Here is a 17,246-nt window from a genome sequence, read left to right as displayed (position 1 = left end):
CCAGGAATCAAACCCACGCCCCCTCCACTGGGAGTGCAGAATCCTAGCCACTGGGCCAACGGGGAAGTCCCAGACACTCCCTTACTACAGGCATTGTGTTCCAAGACTGGGTTCCTCGGCTGGGTACATGCATATATCCTTTCTGTTTTTCTCCTGCATGATGAACCCTGAAAATAGAACCTGGGTTCAGTACTTCTTTTGTATTTCCTCAGTGTTCCTTAAACTGAGTTTGTGCAATAGATACTGGGAAATGTTCATTAGTGGATTCTTCATATTCAGCCTGAGAGCAAAAGACTAAATAAAGCTTCCTAAGGAAAAGGCAATACCTGGCAAACATAAGGCATCTCTCCAGGCTTGTGAGTATCCTTCATATGCTGGAGAAACAGGGGCTCACTCTCAAATGCCCACTCACAGATCTTGCACTTGGCTGTAAGAAGAAAAATAATTGGTAAATACACCTGAAAATATGACCAAAATCCTGCTGATTCATAATCTTTACTTTCTGACTCCTGTATCTTCATTTGCAATAGTATCAGTAACTTATGGGGTCTCTTCTTTTCTTTAAAATGGTTGTCAACAGTTGTGTCGCTGATAAAAAGTATCCTTCTGTCTCTAGCTCAGACGTCTTCACCAAAGCTCCATTCCAGATTTTGAACTCTCTACAGGACATTTAAACATGAATAGTCCACCATCTACAAATACAGATTTGTCCTTAAAAGACTGACAACATGAACAGAATTTCTTGCCTTATGAGTTATTACTAACAAACTGAGATAATTAAACTTTAAAATTAGCCATTTTATCAAACTTCTATATAAGCCTGCAATTCTAAATTTTTGGCAAATATTTTAATTGCTACATATTGTGAATTATACAGGCAAAATAAAGACAGTTATTTGTATTTTTCTTAACATTACTAAAATTATTTTCAAGGTTTGCAAACACAAAAATTGTAAATTACAAGTTCTAAGCGCTTATTTACTGTCTAACCCCTGCCCACCACTCCCAAATGAGTGACGCTGAAATAAAACAAAGGAGCAAAAACCAGGGGTTTTAAATCTGGGGTCCAAGGAAGAGATCTCAGGGAACCCAGGTATCCCCTGAAATTATCTGCAAAGAGTGAAATGTTTATTTTGGGGGGAAGTTTTGTGTTGATTTTCAAAGGTATCTGCAACCCATTTAGAACCACTTCCCAGAAGTACATCAGGTATGAGAACAAGATAAATAAAAAATTCTGCCTAGAATGAGAAAAGTTGATAACATAAGCTGAACCTTGAAAGAATAGTGATTTGCCAGACAGAGAAGACAAGAGAGGAATTTGAGCAAAGGCATGGAACTACATGACATGTTTGGGAAACTGTAACTAGTGGCATGACAATCTTTTCTCCTGTTTTCCTGCCCTTTACTTCTCAATTCAATTCGCTTAGCTTCTTTTTTCTTATCTAGAACACTTTAAAGCATTGGTATTTCCCAGCCTTCTGTCCAAGCCTTTTCCTAGTCTCTGTGTTTTCCCTGGGCAACCTCACTCACCCTTAAAGGCTTTTCCTATATCAGCTCTATTGTTATATCTGTCTTAAAATATCAATAGTAACATTTATTAAACAATTTCTAATGCATAAGCAATATCCTAAGATTTATATGTATTATCTCATACAAAGAAAATCAGTGAGAAAGGAACCAAAGCCATCAGTGGATTTAAGAGATCTCGAATAACCTTTCACACCTGTTCTAAGGGGGAAGGAGTTGATCTGAAGAAGATTCAAGAGGGATAATTGACTGATTTTCCAAAGTGGCCATCCTAACACTGTCCCTCCCAGCCCTGTCACTCTCATCTCCTTAACACCTACCTCGGTCTCTTGCTTTGAGAAATAGGGGTGAAATACTATAGATTCTGCTTCCTGCTTTCCAAATTTGGACGGACAGATCCTTTTTGCCTTTCTAAGGTTCATCCAATCTCCATGTATATATACCATGACTTTATCAAACAAGGGGTTCTCCCTTTCCCGAGTCTTTCTTCACAAAGGATCCTCCTGACACGTGAACACAAGCATGCATCCATCCCTCAACCTTACCTCTTAAACAAGTTTAAACACAATAACCCATTGATGTTCTGGAGACAATTCAGGAAAACTTGAAAATGAAGATAGATGATATTAAAGACTTATGATTAATTCTGTTAGGTCTTGATAAAGATACTATGGCTATGTATTTTATTTTGTTTATTTCTTTCAGGTTGGAAATAAAGTTTACTAAAGTGTTAACTATATCAGCTGGACTGATCAAGTTTATACTTGTTTAAACTTGCAGTTATCACAAAGTGTGATTTCCATTAGAACCCGTAGCTTGAACACAGACCTGGTTGCTCAGGCCATGGAACCCCAGGAAGACCACTGGACTCTGTCGCACTTGGCCTCGGCTTGTGGCAGAAGTCCTACTCTCCCTGGGTGTCTCCCATGGCGTCTGCTCCATGGCTCGTGCAAGAGTGATTTTACATACGCAGAGCCGTCTAACTGTTTCAGAGTAGGGTAGTTATGCATTTGCTCATGTGAATAACCAAGCGTGTCTCTTCCTATCATCCTTCAGAACCCACATTCTTCAGGGACCCATCCTAAGTGTTCCCTAAGACTCCTGACTGTGGTCCATGTAGAGTCACAAGATCTGCAGCGGGTGTTAACTCTTCAGTAAACGTCAGCTCTCTCACCTCTTGGCCCCACGTTGAGAGGTACAGATAGAAAAAGGCCATCTTTTCTGATGAGGATGGGAATACCTATGTATTTTAAATGTCCTTATTTTTCAGAGATATATAATGAAGTATTTAGAAGTGAAACGTCATTATGTCTATAATTTAATTTAAAAACACTTCAGAAAATAAAAGAAAAAATTTTTTCAAAACTAAAAAGAAAACAATGGATCTCAAGATATTAACACGAAAAAATAAGCTACTTTCATGAAGGATCTGCCACAAATGCAAAAAAAAAAAAGGGAGTTATAAAAGAATCCAAGAGTAAAATTGATATATACTAAAGCATAGAAAAGGCATTTACCTGTTTGGATCAACAATGTCTGGGTTTTTCATCAGTATAAACTGAAGTCATAAGATACTCAAAAAATTCAAAGTCAAGGATAAAACAGTGGTAAACTAAAAGGGAAAGACTGATGAGGTTCTGCATTGCCCACTTTGTTTTTTCCCATTAGGAAGAACTTATCTTGTTATGTATAGTACAATATGTAAGTGGAATAACACACTCCACCAGATTTCTGTATAAAAGCAGATGTTTTCACTGGGAGATTCAGATGAGTAATTTGGACTTCCCATCACTGACAGTGAAGAACGTGGGACCTAACTTAGACCAAGATGCTACTCTGCTACATGTGGTGTTAGGATGGTTGAAACCAATATCTACTCCACTCACAAACTGTTAGTCCAAAGTTCCACTGCCTTCTATGGTAACCACCAGTATCCACATGGCTAGTGAACATATCAAATGGGATGAGCTCAAATTGAGACTATTTGCTCTGGTATACACACTAGATTAAAAAAATTTTTTTTAATTTTTCATTAATTAAAAAATTTTGATTATATGCTAATATTATCTTGGCTATTTTGAATTAAATAAAATATATTATTAAAATTAATTTCACCTTAAAATATTTTTATTTCAAATGACTACTAAAAAAATTAAAATTACATACGTAGCTCATTATATTTTCTGTTGATCAGCACTCATCTGAGCCACTCATGACAATCCTACTTCCCTTGACAATATGACCACAGCCAAAGAGAGAGAAAGGGAAAACAATTCTGCCTTGAAGGAACAGACTTAGGAAAGACAGGAAGACATGGCCTCTTTTTCATCTGCACAATCTTACATCTGAATGAATTCCTGAGATTAACATAGCCTTCCTGCTAGAAAGCCAGACACAAGAAAACTGTTGAAAAGTAAAGACTTAAGTTCTGGGCGTGATGCTTACTCTACCTTAAGTCTTCTCGGTTAAAGGATCTAATAATAGATGTCCTTAATGTTTAATCCAATTTTAATCAAGATTTTTAATCTGCAGCAAAAGCATCAATATTATGCATATTTTTCTGTCTCTACATGTTTGCTCATGCTGTTCCCCATCACATAAAATCTCTTCTATTTTCCATCCACCTAAATCCTTCTTGTATTTAAGACCAAGTTTATACATTACCTATTCTGTGAAATCCAGCCACAAGGATCTTTTCCCTTCTCTGAACTATTCTACCTATCATTCATTTCATCCAATGTCTGTATTTATAGTAAATACATAGTGTTGTTCTCAGATTTCCCTAGTTAAGCAATTTTTGTCTCTTCAACAAAACTAGAAATCACTTATATGATAAAGGAAATATTTCTAGAAGACTGGATTCAAATCCTCACGTCACCTTACAAGAAGTGTATGCTCTTAAGTAAATGACTAAGTATTTCTGGGGTTGTATTCAGCCTGTTTCTCACCTTTAAGATGTAGCTAACACTCCAACTTATCTTATATTTCATGAAAGCACTGTCTTAATGGTAAAGTACTTTATAATATTATCTTTTATCCTACATAAAAACGACGACATTACTAACTAAAGTGGAGACCCAAATACAAATGCTTGCTCCTTCTATAAAACAATCTAGGTAACAAACTCTTAAAATATACCTCTCTACAGTGGTCCAAGGCCCCTAATATTTGGAATCAAGCACTGAACTCAACTCAAGCTTGAACAGAATAGAAGCCAGGCTTGTAGGAAAACAGAGTAAGTGAAGTACTGACTATAAACATGCAAAAAGCTACCTGACACTGTTACCCACATATGAAGAAATATAAAGGGCTCCCCGCTAGTGCCATTCATTGAGTGAAGAACAAAGTACACCCCTAGAGTTTATGAACTTCCAAACTTACTAGTTGATTCATAGGGACTATGAACATTTTCCAAGTGGCACTGGAGCTGGAAGGGAGTGGAAAACTGACGATAGCAGTGCTGGCAGATAGTATGACCGTCCACCTCACCATTCTGCTGATCAAGCTCTACATGATGTTTCATATGGTTCATAAATCTGTAGCACAGCACAAAGGAAAAGTACAGACAACATAAAAAATCAGAAGCCTTGGAGAAATACAACAGTGGAATCACAGAACAAACTTTACATATGTCCCCCCTTCCACCTTCTCACCCAACTTCCTCTTTTTTGGGATAGTCCTTTGCTCAGCCCAGAAACTAAGAGGGTTCCCGAAACTTATCTGAGAAAGGAGATGCACTGGTCTCACTCTACCCAAAGTTATCTTTTATTTATTATCACAATATCTCCTGTAATATTAGTTATTGATTTGATAACCCTGAGCAAGAGAGGCTATAATTAGGGCCATTCTCCAGACAGAAAAACTGAAACATGTAAGCAGCTTTCAGCCTTCACTTGTCCAAGGTGAGCTCCAAGGCTCTTCAACACTCACCGAATGTTGTTTTTTAGCCTTTTGGTACAATGTGGGCATCGGAAAGATGTGGCGACCTTAGGGAAGTTTGTGAGCTGGGCTACTGTGCCACCATCCCGTCCATAGTAGAAGTCATCTACTAGCATAATGAGCTTGGTCTGGACAGCATCACCCACATTCTCATTTGGCTCTGGTACTTTGGTAGGTGGTGACAGAGCAGGAATAGGTGTAGAAGAGGGAGTGGAAGCAACAGGAGCTGTTTTCTCAGGGGATGGGGGCTTTGCTGCTGATGGGACACTGGGTTCTGAATCCAGAGATTTTCCTTTCTTCTGGTATTCAACCATTTCTGGGCAACAGTACTATAAAGAAAGAAGACATCTGATCATCCTGGTTCTCCTGGGGGCTGGATGCATGTACTCCTCAGGTCCACTAACATTCCTTGGTAACAGTTTGGTTCTAGGTATTCTCACCTAGTTTCCACCCTGCAGTTTTCTACAATGTCCAGGTTTCACTCTTTTTCATGTGTCTGTGTGTGTGTACTTATATATAGATCTATGCCACTCCAAACACCATACTTTGTACTTCTTCCTGTTTTAGATCCTTGAACCACTCGCTAGTTTAAGCTGGTTCTGGGGTCCCTGGTAGGAAGAAGTCCCAACCTTTGCATCTGGACTAATACCAAAAAATGAAAGGCTTGAGTTAGTAATTGGTTAATAGCTCCTGATTTATCCAATGACACAATAAATAGAAAATGAACTGAGGCCAAAAAGTTCTGAATATCTAACAAACCCGTCCTCCTGTGCAGTTCAAAATCTACCAACTAAGGAATTAAGGTCACGTATGTTCTGATCTATTTGAGGGACTTTAAATGTTTCCTATTATATTTTTGAGTTCATTCTAAAACAGGCCAAGAGTATAACCCTTTAAAAGGCTTCCAAGTCATTTCAGAGCCCTTGCCTCACACTCTCCCAAGACTACAGGAAGTACACAGTGAACGGTAGCCATTTACGCTGGATCCCATCACAGGTGACATCACTTACACACATGTGACCTCTCAGAGCTTCAGTAACACGGAAGTGAGCATTACACTGTGGACATATCTTCCGTCCACCATCCTGGAGATCAAACACTGGGATGGGCGAGGTCACTGGAAGAAGTGAGAACATGGTAAGATTAGTAAGATACCAGAAAAAGACTATCGGCCTTTTGGAAAAAAATTATTAAACACTTCATAAGGGGTATAATTAAGGTTGGTAAGCAAGCATGAGAGGTCACTATGAGGCACATTCCTTTTACCATTCTTCTAACTTTAGGCCAGGGGTTAGCAAATCACAACTCGTAGACCAGATCCAGCCAGCTGCCAGTTTCTGTGTGAACTAAGAATGGCTTTTACTGGGTCGGCCAAAAAGTTTGTACAAGTTTTTCTGTAAGTTGTTGGGGAAAACCAAACGAACTTCTAGGCCAACCCAATGTATTTTCTGTTGTTCTGGTTATAAATCATGGTAAAATATACTTCACATAAAATTTCCTCTTAAGCATTTAAAAATGTTTGGTTCAGTTGTTAAGAATGTTCACATTTTCATGCAAGAAATCTCCAAGACTCTTTCCATCCCTCAAAACTGAAACTCTATACCCATTATTAATTCCCCACTGTTCATTCCTCCTAGAACTCTAGCAATCACCACTCTACTTTCTGTCTCTGTGAGTTTGACTACTCCAGATACCTCATGTAACTGGACTCACACAGTATTTGTCCTCTTGTGACTGGCTTATTTTACTTAAGATAATGTCCTGAAGGTTCATCCATATTATATCATGTATCAGAATTTCTTTCCTTTTTAAGGCCGAACAATATACCATTTAAGTATTGATGCTTTTGAACTGTGGTGTTGGAGAAGACTCTTGAGAGTCCTTTGGACTGCAAGGAGATCCAACCAGTCCATCCTAAAGGAAATCAGTCCTGAATACTCATTGGAAAAGACCCTGATGCTGGGAAAGACTGAAGGCGGGAGAAGGGGACGACAGGAGTTTGAGCAAGCTTCGGGAGTTGGTGATGGACAGGGAATCCTGGCATGCTGCAGTTCACGGGGTCACAAAGAGTTGGACATGAATGAGCGACTGAATATACCACTGTATATATACACACCATATTTTGTTATCCATTCATCAGTTGATGAACATCTGAGATGCTTCCTTCCATCTACAGGCTTTTGTAAATAACGTTGCTGTGAACACGGGGGTACAAGTACCTGTTTGGGTCCCTGGGTATATATACCCCAAATGGAAGTATTACAACATGTGGTTAATTTCATATCTCATTTTTTGAGGGACCATCATCCCATTTTACACTCCCATCAGCAATGGACAGGGGTTCTACTTTCTCTATATCCTTCACCAACAGTTATTATTTTCTGCCCCACCCCCTTTTTTTTTGGATAAGAGCTATATTAATCGGTGTGAAGCAGTATTTTCTGTAGTTGTGGTTTGCATTTTCATGTTCAGTGATGTTTAGCCTCTTTTTGGTGTTTAATGGCCATTTGTATATCTTCCTTGAGAATTCTCTATTCAGCTCCTTTGCTCATTTTTTAATTGGGTTGTTCTTCTGTTGTTGGTTGAGATACAGAAGTAGTTTATATATTCTGTATATTAAGCCCTTATCAGATATATGAGTTACAAATATTTTCTCCCATGAAAAGTGAGTTGCTTTCCCACTCTCCATAACCCTAACCCTTTGATGCTCTAAAGTTTTAAATTTTGGAGTAGTCTCATTTATCTATTTTTTCTTTTGCTGCCTATGCTTTTGGTGTCATATGCAAGAAATCACTGCCAAATCCAATGTCATAAAGTTCTCCCTCTAATGCTTTCTTCTAAGAGTTTTATGGTTTTAGGACTTTTATTTTGGGATTTAATTCACTGAGTTAGTTTTTGTATATGGTGCGTGGTAATGGCCCAACTCCATTTTTTTGCATGTGAATATCCAGTTTTCTCAATACCATTTGTTAAAGGTTTTCGTATTTGTAAAGGGTTCAAATAAAAGCAAAAGAAGAATAAGATTTTCTGACACATGAAAATAAAATGAAATTCCAAACTCAGAGCCCATAAATAGCTTTAGTGGCACACAGTCATATGTCTAGGGCTACTTTTGCACTGAAATGGCACAAAGTAGTTGTGACAGAATCATAGTGTACATGAAGCCTAAAATATTTACTATCTGGTCCTTTACAGAAAAGGTTTGCCCAGTCCTATTCTAGGACTGAAATTGAATATGGTTATGCTCATAATCCTACACCTGAAAACCTCTCTACCAAATATCAACTTTAAAATCTAGTTTAGAAATACATCTCCTGCTCCCTGAACTATCTTTTGATTATCCTACTCATCTCTGATCACTCAATCCATTTCATTCGTCTCCAAACCACAATTAACAGAAAATTCCTTTGGGCTGACTTAGTTACACTTTTCTGGAGAAGGAAATGGCAACCCACTCCAGTACTCTTGCCTGGAGAATCCTGTGGATGGAGGAGCCTGGTGCACTGCTGTCCATAGGGTCGCACAGAGTCGGACACCACTGAGCGATTTCACTTTCACTTTTCACTTTCATGCACTGGAGAAGGAAATGGCAACCCACTCCAGTGTTCTTGCCTGGAGAATCCCAGGGACAGGGGAGGCTGGTGGGCTGCTGTCTATGGGGTCGCACAGAGTCAGACACGACTGAAGCGACTTAGCAGCAGCAGCAGTTACACTCTTCACAAGTGGCAGTCCCCTTTACTAAAGTTTCTGTGATAACAGACTATTGCAACTATACCCTATTTTCTCTATTTCACAGTATAGACTTCTGATACAATAAATACGTTATGCTAATGTTTTTGAATGATTGGCTGCCCAGAGTCTTTCTGATTATCGTACCTTTCATTGAAGACTCAGGCCCGCTGGTTCTTTGAGAGCCATGTGCGGAGCTGTTGTTGGATACCACCACTGGCCCAGGACTCTGGCCCAGGGAAGGGATGGTGTTAAGGGTATTCACCAGTTTGGCCACTTCATTGCTATTTTCACCTGTAACACCAGGTCGCTTCACAGTGACAAAGCTGGCAATGCTCACTGCAGGTGGAGAGGGGAAGGAGGGAGCTTTTTTGACCAAGTGATAATCATCTGTTCTCCAGCCACCACCCACCCCAACTGTGCTATCTCCTCTTCCCAAGCCTTACCTAGTTTGGGGTTCTGAGTCTGGCTGGATTGGCCTGGGGGCTGGACAGCAAGGTGCCCCAGTGAGGTCGGCTGTGTGGCAGTGGGTGTGGTGGAAGTGCTGGGAGTGGACTTGGTCGACTGGGACTGGGACTGTGGGACGGTGCTTCGAATGGTGAGAGTGGCTGGGATGACGGTGGTGAAGGTGTTGGTGGTGGGCCGCACAGGCATCGTGGAGCCTGGCCTCACAGGGGTCATCTGAGAGAACACTTGTGGGACGCCAACTGTCGGCTTAACAAACTGGGTACCTGGGGCTTCAAAAGAGAGACAAAGAAAAGCACCAAATCTTGGTTAGTGAGCTCTCCTATAACACATTCCCTCTGTGTTTACTGGAAATACTAGAATAGGAAAAGATTATTTCCCCAAACTGATGAAAGCAGTTAGCCTCAGTAATCAGCCCTACAAACATCACAGTGAAAGCAGATTTCCATCAACTCCTCCCCAAACACCTTAGCACGCTGCCTTTTCTATTCCAAGAGTAAATCATGAATAGCCTGACCTTGGTACTGGAAGAGAATAATGGGTATAGAGTGGGAAGCAGTATGGGTATACATAGGCCAAGAGGCAGAGCTGGTTCTGAAAAAAGTAATCCTTCTTTCTCAGAATACTAAAGAGTCTTTCATTCTCTTACACAAACTCACAGAGAAGACAGACTATGCATGCCATTCTACTAGGATGTCCCAAAGGTGAGTCTCCTGGATCAACTAGACAATTCACTTACAAGTATTTAAGAAATATCAGAACTAGATAGGATAAGCTCAGACCTGAAGGCCAAAATCCCAATGGGCTCTGAGAACAATGACAAAAACTTAGGAAGACAAGCTACCTTTACCACAACTAAAATAATATAGTATTTTTTGGCCCAAAATGTAGTAAACACTGAATATAGAACTGGGGGCAAGATTATAAGATTTTAAAGAATTATCTTTCAATTTCTTAAAAACAAAAACAAAAAAACCCCACCACTAGTCATTAGCAATATTCATCCTCAAAGAATATGCCATTTGTTTAACTTATATTCCAAATCTATGCTGTAAAATGCAAGCAAAATAAGTTTTTAAGCCCACCATGTAAGTAAGTAGACTTATTAGGAATACAGAATTTGGGAGTTTGCATTAATAACAGTCCTCCAGGATAACAAACAACAGCTGAATAAAACAGCAGAAACAGGAAAGTAACTATAAAAACCCTGTTTTACTACCTCATGAAAGGTGGTAAAAAGTTAAAAAGAAAAATAAAATTACCACCCTGGCCAAAGGTTAGGAAGTTTTTTAAAAATGGGGCTTAACTCAATATGATTTTTGTAGTTTCAGAAAGTATACTTTTTAAATGACCTTCAACACTTAGAAACAACAAAAACAAGTCTTTTGGATGCTGGTTTATTCCAAATGGGTAGACATTTTTCCTTACCTGGGACTAGTGTAATTGGTCTAACCGTTTGGCCTTGCTGTACGTTCAACACAATCCCAACCTGATTCATTGCATTTTGTACAGGCCGGACATTTCTTACAGGAAATCCCTGCATTAAAAAGCAAAAGGATCTTTAACATGGAGATCAGCTAACACTAGCAGAGACTGTATTCAGACCTATGTCCAAAAAGTTCCCACACTCTTACCTAATGATTCTCTCTCTCGAACTAGAGCTTTTAAATGACTGAGATGGAGAAAATTCTGGACTTCTGGCAAACTTTTGAGTGACAAATATTAAAACTGGAGAATGAGGTTTGGTGCATATGAACAAAAATGAAAACCTAGTTCTTGTCTTAAGAGAACCTCAGTTTAAAAAACTCATCCACAAACTGACCCCTAAGAATGGGGAAAAAACTGACACTAATGGAGTGATTCAACACATAAACAACTGTAGGAAACTGTCCCCAAAGTCTACTTCAAAAGGCCATACACCTCTGGGAAATCTGTAAGACAAGGCAGGAAAAAGCATCTGCCTTTTTATCCCACACCAGCACTGGGTTTTCAACTCCAATTCTCATTTATATCAAATAAGTCACCTTCCTTCTCTTTCAAAGATCTCCCTGCACTTCACCAATTTTGCACATATATTTCTGTAAGTCAACTAACTCACCGCAGTTTAAGAAAAGTAGCCCAAGCAAAGGGTGAGAACTTTTGAGGACCAAGGCTTCCTCTTCCTCATGCAAGCTTCCCACTCTCTCCTGCCTAGACCTCAATCAAATTACTTAACAGCCTCTGGGGGCATAAAGAGGAAATTGCCCAGCTATATGCTATGTTGGGCTGACTACTGAAGTCAGCAGCAAATAAAAACTAGTAAATGAGAAAGCCAGACCAAAGGACAGAACCTAGAACCATTTCTAATTATGCTGGAGACTCAAGTCAGAGCCACAGTTCCCACAGTTCCCACAGTCCCAGAATTCTACCAGGTCCCAGAATTCAGAGTCCTACTTACCTGTGTAGTGATAAATATTGGCTGTGAGGCTACCGGCGAACTAGTCACATGGTTGGCATTCTGCATGACCTGCACAGGCCTCAATACTGGTTGAGTAACCATTGTACCGAGACCTGGGGCTGGATTCTGGGTTAGGATGAGTGGCTGTCCACCTTGTTGCACCAAAGAATTGCCAGCTAAAGGGTAAAAAGAAGAAAAAGAAGAAGGAAAAAAAAACCACTGTAAGCCACAATTTATAAGCAACACAATGGTCTTAGGTAAGAAATGGTGTCCCCATGTATTAAGATATCCAAGACTGTCACTCACCTCAGGTTTAATGTCATCAAACTTACCAAATATTTAAGCTTTACCCAAAGCTACAATGAACAGAAAAATACATAGATACAGAAAGTTCACCAAAATCTCCCTCATATCTTAACTTGTTATTTAATTGCTAAATTGTGAACAACTCTTTAGTGATCCCATGGACCGTAGCCCGCCAGGCTCCTCTGTCCATGCGATTTCCCATTGGAGTGGGTTGCCATTTCCTTCTCTAGGACATCTTCCGGACACAGGGATCGAACCTGCGTCTCCTGCAGTGGCAGGCAGGTTCTTTACCACTGAGCCATCAGGAAACCCACGTATCTTAACAAGGCATGTCTTAACACACATGGTAAGACTTTTACATGGCTATCACTTTGATGATTTAAGTGACCACGTATAATTTCCCAATACCAAATCAGCAAAACCAAGTAACATATAAATTCTTTCTCCATATTTTTACTATGTAAAACCTATTTTTTGGAATGTGATTTGTTGTTAATCTACCTTAAACTTTTAAAAAGAGGAATATTCATCAACAAACAGTAATTCAGCTTCCCAGTGAGCCAAATCTCAGAAATGCAACAGGTTCTCTAAATATCCACTGTCTTGTATAGGATGTATAGGTATGGAAACAGAGACTTCTTTATGTCATCTGAACTTATAAAGAACACACCTGCCAAAACCAATAAATATGACTTCAGAAGATTCATTCATGAATAAATAGTAACAATATCATAAATATCTGAAAACTAAAGTATTTTAAATTCTTTTTCCTGTGTGATAAAAGTAACTTTGGAAATGTTTAAGTCCTATATTTGCTGGATGTTCTCAGTGCTCAGTCATGTCCAACTCTTTGCAGCTCGTTGGACTGTAGCCCACTCTGTTCATTGGACTTCCCAGGCAAGAATCCTGGAGCAGGTTGCCATTTCTTATTCCAAGGGATCTTCCCAACCCAGGGATCGAACCCTTGTCTCTTGAGTCTCCTGCATTGGCAGGTGGATTCTTTACCGCTAGCTCCACCTGGGAAGCCTCTGTTTGCTAAGTTTGGCTAAAAAAATCATTAACATTAAGTTTCCTGATTTACAAAGACTACTCTAAATTCTATTTCAGAGAGCCAGTATGCCTAAATCAAAGATTCAAGCAAAATACTGCAGCTCTTTTCACTAGAATGGGATGAACTCCTATGAAGTTTTAAGTTACATGTGACAAATGGCATTAGTAGTTAGCTACAAAGCTAGACCACCAAAGTGGGTATACAGGTGGCTGGCTATTAATGGGCCAATAGTGACTTGCCCCATGTTCTCCCAGAAACTGAGAGATCATCAGTGGACTAGATTCTCATGGTAACTGGGCCAGCAAACAAGTAATTATAGAAGCTGACAGACAAAAAAATTCCAAGTTCTGTCTATGCTAATTATATGGGTCCTTTTCTCTCTATATATTTCAACATAAATATTTTATTATGAAAATGTTCAAATATATAGAAAAACAGAACACTATAATAAACCTCCATGTACCTATACCAGCTTCAATAATTATCAACTTAAAGCCAACCTTCTTTCATCTATACCTCACACCCTCTTACCAGTTCCCATATTATGCTGAAACAAGTATCAGATCATATCATCTATAAATACGTCAATATATATCTCTAAAAAGTAAAGATCCTAAAAAAGAAGAAATACAACATCATTATCACTCCTAAAAAATATTATAATTCTGTGACTATAGTGGATAACACTGTATGATATAATTAAAGTTTGCCGAGAGAACTTAAACATTCTCACTATTCCTATCCCAGCCCCCCAAAATGATAAATATGTGAGGTGGTGGATATGTTAATTAACTAGACAGTGAGAATCCTTTCACAACACATACATATATCAAATCCCCATAATGTACACATTAAGTATCTTACAATTTTATTTGTCAATTATGCCTCAATAAAGTTAAATATATAATTCTTGGGGGCTTTCCTGGTGGTCCAGTGGTTAGGACTCTACACTTTCACAGAAGGGTGCACAGGTTGGATCCCTGGTCTGGGAACTAAGATCCCACATGCTGTGCAGTGCAGCCATAAATAAACAAAACAATTCTTTGATATTAAATATCCAGTTAAAATTCAAATTGACAATTATATTTTTTTGTTTGAGTTAGGTTACAAAAGCATTCATAAAGTACAACTGATGGACATCTTTAATCTCTTTTAACCTATAGCTTCCCCATCCATCTTTTTATTCTTTCACAATTTATTGTTGGAAAAATATTGACTAAATAAAAATACATATTTTCTAGTCACTATTTTAACTGCTAGAGTAAAATAAAATAAATTATCTGAAACTAAAAATTCTTAAGATAAAATCAATGACTAAACATCTCATCTAAATATAGGAAGGGAAGGATGGAAAATTTTTTGCATTTATGTGGAATCAACTAGTATTAGAAAGTCTCAAAAGACAGGCCTTGTTTCCAGGAAATCTATACATAGTCTACTACTATAAAGAACATTAACACATTTTCTGCAAATATTCTCTGATGTTAGGGTCATGTTTGAATTCTGGTGAATTGTTAGGACCTTCCCAAAAATAAAGTGCAAACAAAGAAGGCTTCTAACCATAGACTAGGTTTACAATTCAACTGAAAGCAAAACCAGCATATGGCAAGTCACCCAGAGTAAATATTTATTTAATGAATTCTATAAATTCATTCCAATATAATAATTCCAATTCAAACAAATGAATTGTTTTTAATGATTCCTGCATTCTTATTCTTTCCTAAAAGAAATGCTGACAATTCAGAAGTCTTCCAAAGTTCTATTTCCAGAAAACCAGTCAGTCAGTCAGAATCTTGAGGCTTAAAAAAGCCTTTAAAAGAATCATCCAACCAATTCTCTACCTGTAGGTCTGCTCTCAATTAAGTACCACAGCCTTAAACAGATTAAATAATAGAACATCCAACAGCTTCTCTCAAAACACATTCTGTTTATTTTACAAATCTGAAGGTCCTGATTTTTTTCATTAAGTTTATTTACATAGCCTTAAACCTCAGAGATAAGAGGGCTAAATGGAGTAGAAATGGACCAAACAGGAATTGAAAATCATAATTACAGTAAAAAATTTATAACATTAAATTCACATTATTCACAGCTCAGAATTAAGCAGGTCATTTCATTTCATGTTCCTTTCCAATGCATATATACGATCAGCCAGAACTATAGGAATAATTTCTAAATGCTGAGTGATGGATTCTCAAGAATGGCAAAAACAATAGTAAAACATCTTCTGCAATTTTATTCCTAACATTTTCTTAAAAAAGAAAAAAGCCTTACTGAGATGTAATTCACATACCATACATACTGTATCACCCATTTGAAGTGTATGATTTGAAGGCTCTTACGTATATTCACAGATTTTGTGCAATCATCACCACTATTTAATTCCAGATTTCATCATCCCCAAAAGAAACCTTATACCCATTAGCAGTTATTCCCCATTCTACTTCCCCCAGCCCTGGCAACCAACAGTTTTACTTTCTGTTTCTATAGATTCGTCAGTTGTGGGCATTTCATAATAATGGAGTCACACAATACATGGCGGCCTTTTTGTATTTGACTTCTTTCAGTCAGCATGTTTTCCAAGGTTCATTCATGCTGCAGCATGTATCACTATTCCACTTCTTTCTATGGCCCAATAATGTTGCGTTGTATGAATATACCACATTTTGCTTATTCATTCAACATCTTATGTAGTTTTCACTTCTGGGCTATAATGAATAATGCTGGCATTTCAAGAGTATTTGATAGAAGTCACACAGCTATATATTTTATACAAAAAAGAAAGCTAGACAAACTCAATCTATTAATGTGTGCTTATCTATGCATGAAAGAAATTTTAAGCCTTTATTGTTTTTTTGGCTGTGAGACTTATGGTATCTTAGTTTCCCAACCAGGGATTGAACTCAGGCCCTTGGCAGTAAAAGCTCGGAGTCCTGACTACTGTACCACCAGAGAACTTCCAGAACTGAAGAATTTTTGGAAGAACACACAAGACATATGTAACTGTAGTAACCAGTCTATACCTTTTTTTTTTTTTTAAACCATGAACACGGGTCAACATTTTAATTTGAATGCTAGAGCTTTCTAAAGTAAATAAAATCAATTTTTATATTTCAAAAAAATTTTTGCACATAGGCCACAGGAATCAAAGGTCCATTCAAAGAAATTAAGTCATGTGATGCTCATCTTGGGCCTCGGAATGCTGTGATCAAAGGGAAATTTAGCAAAACTGGTTGCTCATAGCACTGTGACAAGATTATTTTAAGAGAAACACAGGAAAGCAGTATAATGCAGTGGGAAGACCACACGTTTCGAAGTCTAAATAATTCAAATCCAGTTTAGTCACTTACTATTTGACCTTAAGTATATTATTCAGACTCTCCACACCTTGGTTTCCACATCTGTAAAAAATGAAAAAAATCTCTAGAGGTTCCTCATCTTTATATATATATGAGGGTCACTAATTATATGTTGAAAAAGAATTCTAGGGGTTTTCCATGTAATAAAAATTATTTTTTTGATATCCAAAGATTGACTGGTGAGGCCGTATGTACAGCAATCTCTTATGGCAACTTGATACTATCAAATTTTAAATGCCTGACCCAGCAATCTTACTTTATATGACAGATATGCTTACATAGTAGGCACAGATATGATGCCTGAGAATGTTCATCGTAACACTGTTTATAATCACAAAAAATGGGATTGTAATAAATGTCCAAAAATATGGGAGGTAAATGGTTATATCCAAAAGTAAGAATACCAGGTTCACTTCTACTGGAAACATAAGAT

The 17,246-nt window shown here is 38.1% G+C and overlaps 1 protein-coding gene across 7 annotated transcripts in view; it reads right to left on the bottom strand.

Annotated features, from left to right (window-relative positions):
- POGZ (pogo transposable element derived with ZNF domain) overlaps window positions 1–17,246 on the bottom strand; it is a 47,046-nt gene that overhangs the window by 9,050 nt on the left and 20,750 nt on the right. For 3 of the 7 annotated variants that reach the window (XM_059884710.1, XM_005203913.5, XM_005203916.5), the window contains 8 exons: window positions 12,098–12,273; window positions 11,089–11,197; window positions 9,642–9,932; window positions 9,343–9,561; window positions 6,477–6,583; window positions 5,458–5,795; window positions 4,909–5,063; window positions 327–427 (listed from right to left, as the gene is read on the bottom strand). In XM_059884710.1, the coding sequence (XP_059740693.1) occupies window positions 327–427; window positions 4,909–5,063; window positions 5,458–5,795; window positions 6,477–6,583; window positions 9,343–9,561; window positions 9,642–9,932; window positions 11,089–11,197; window positions 12,098–12,273 (1,496 nt within the window). Of the gene's footprint in view, window positions 1–326; window positions 428–4,908; window positions 5,064–5,457; window positions 5,796–6,476; window positions 6,584–9,342; window positions 9,562–9,641; window positions 9,933–11,088; window positions 11,198–12,097; window positions 12,274–16,804; window positions 16,856–17,246 lie in introns of those variants that run through there. The other 4 variants (XM_005203918.5, NM_001163190.2, XM_005203919.5 and 1 more) reach the window with 3 other exon arrangements.

Source organism: Bos taurus, chromosome 3 (genome assembly GCF_002263795.3).
Source record: "Bos taurus isolate L1 Dominette 01449 registration number 42190680 breed Hereford chromosome 3, ARS-UCD2.0, whole genome shotgun sequence".
Classification (NCBI taxonomy): Eukaryota; Metazoa; Chordata; class Mammalia; order Artiodactyla; family Bovidae; genus Bos; species Bos taurus.
Note: the sequence above shows the minus strand (reverse complement) of the source record. Positions and strands in the feature narration are given on the sequence as shown.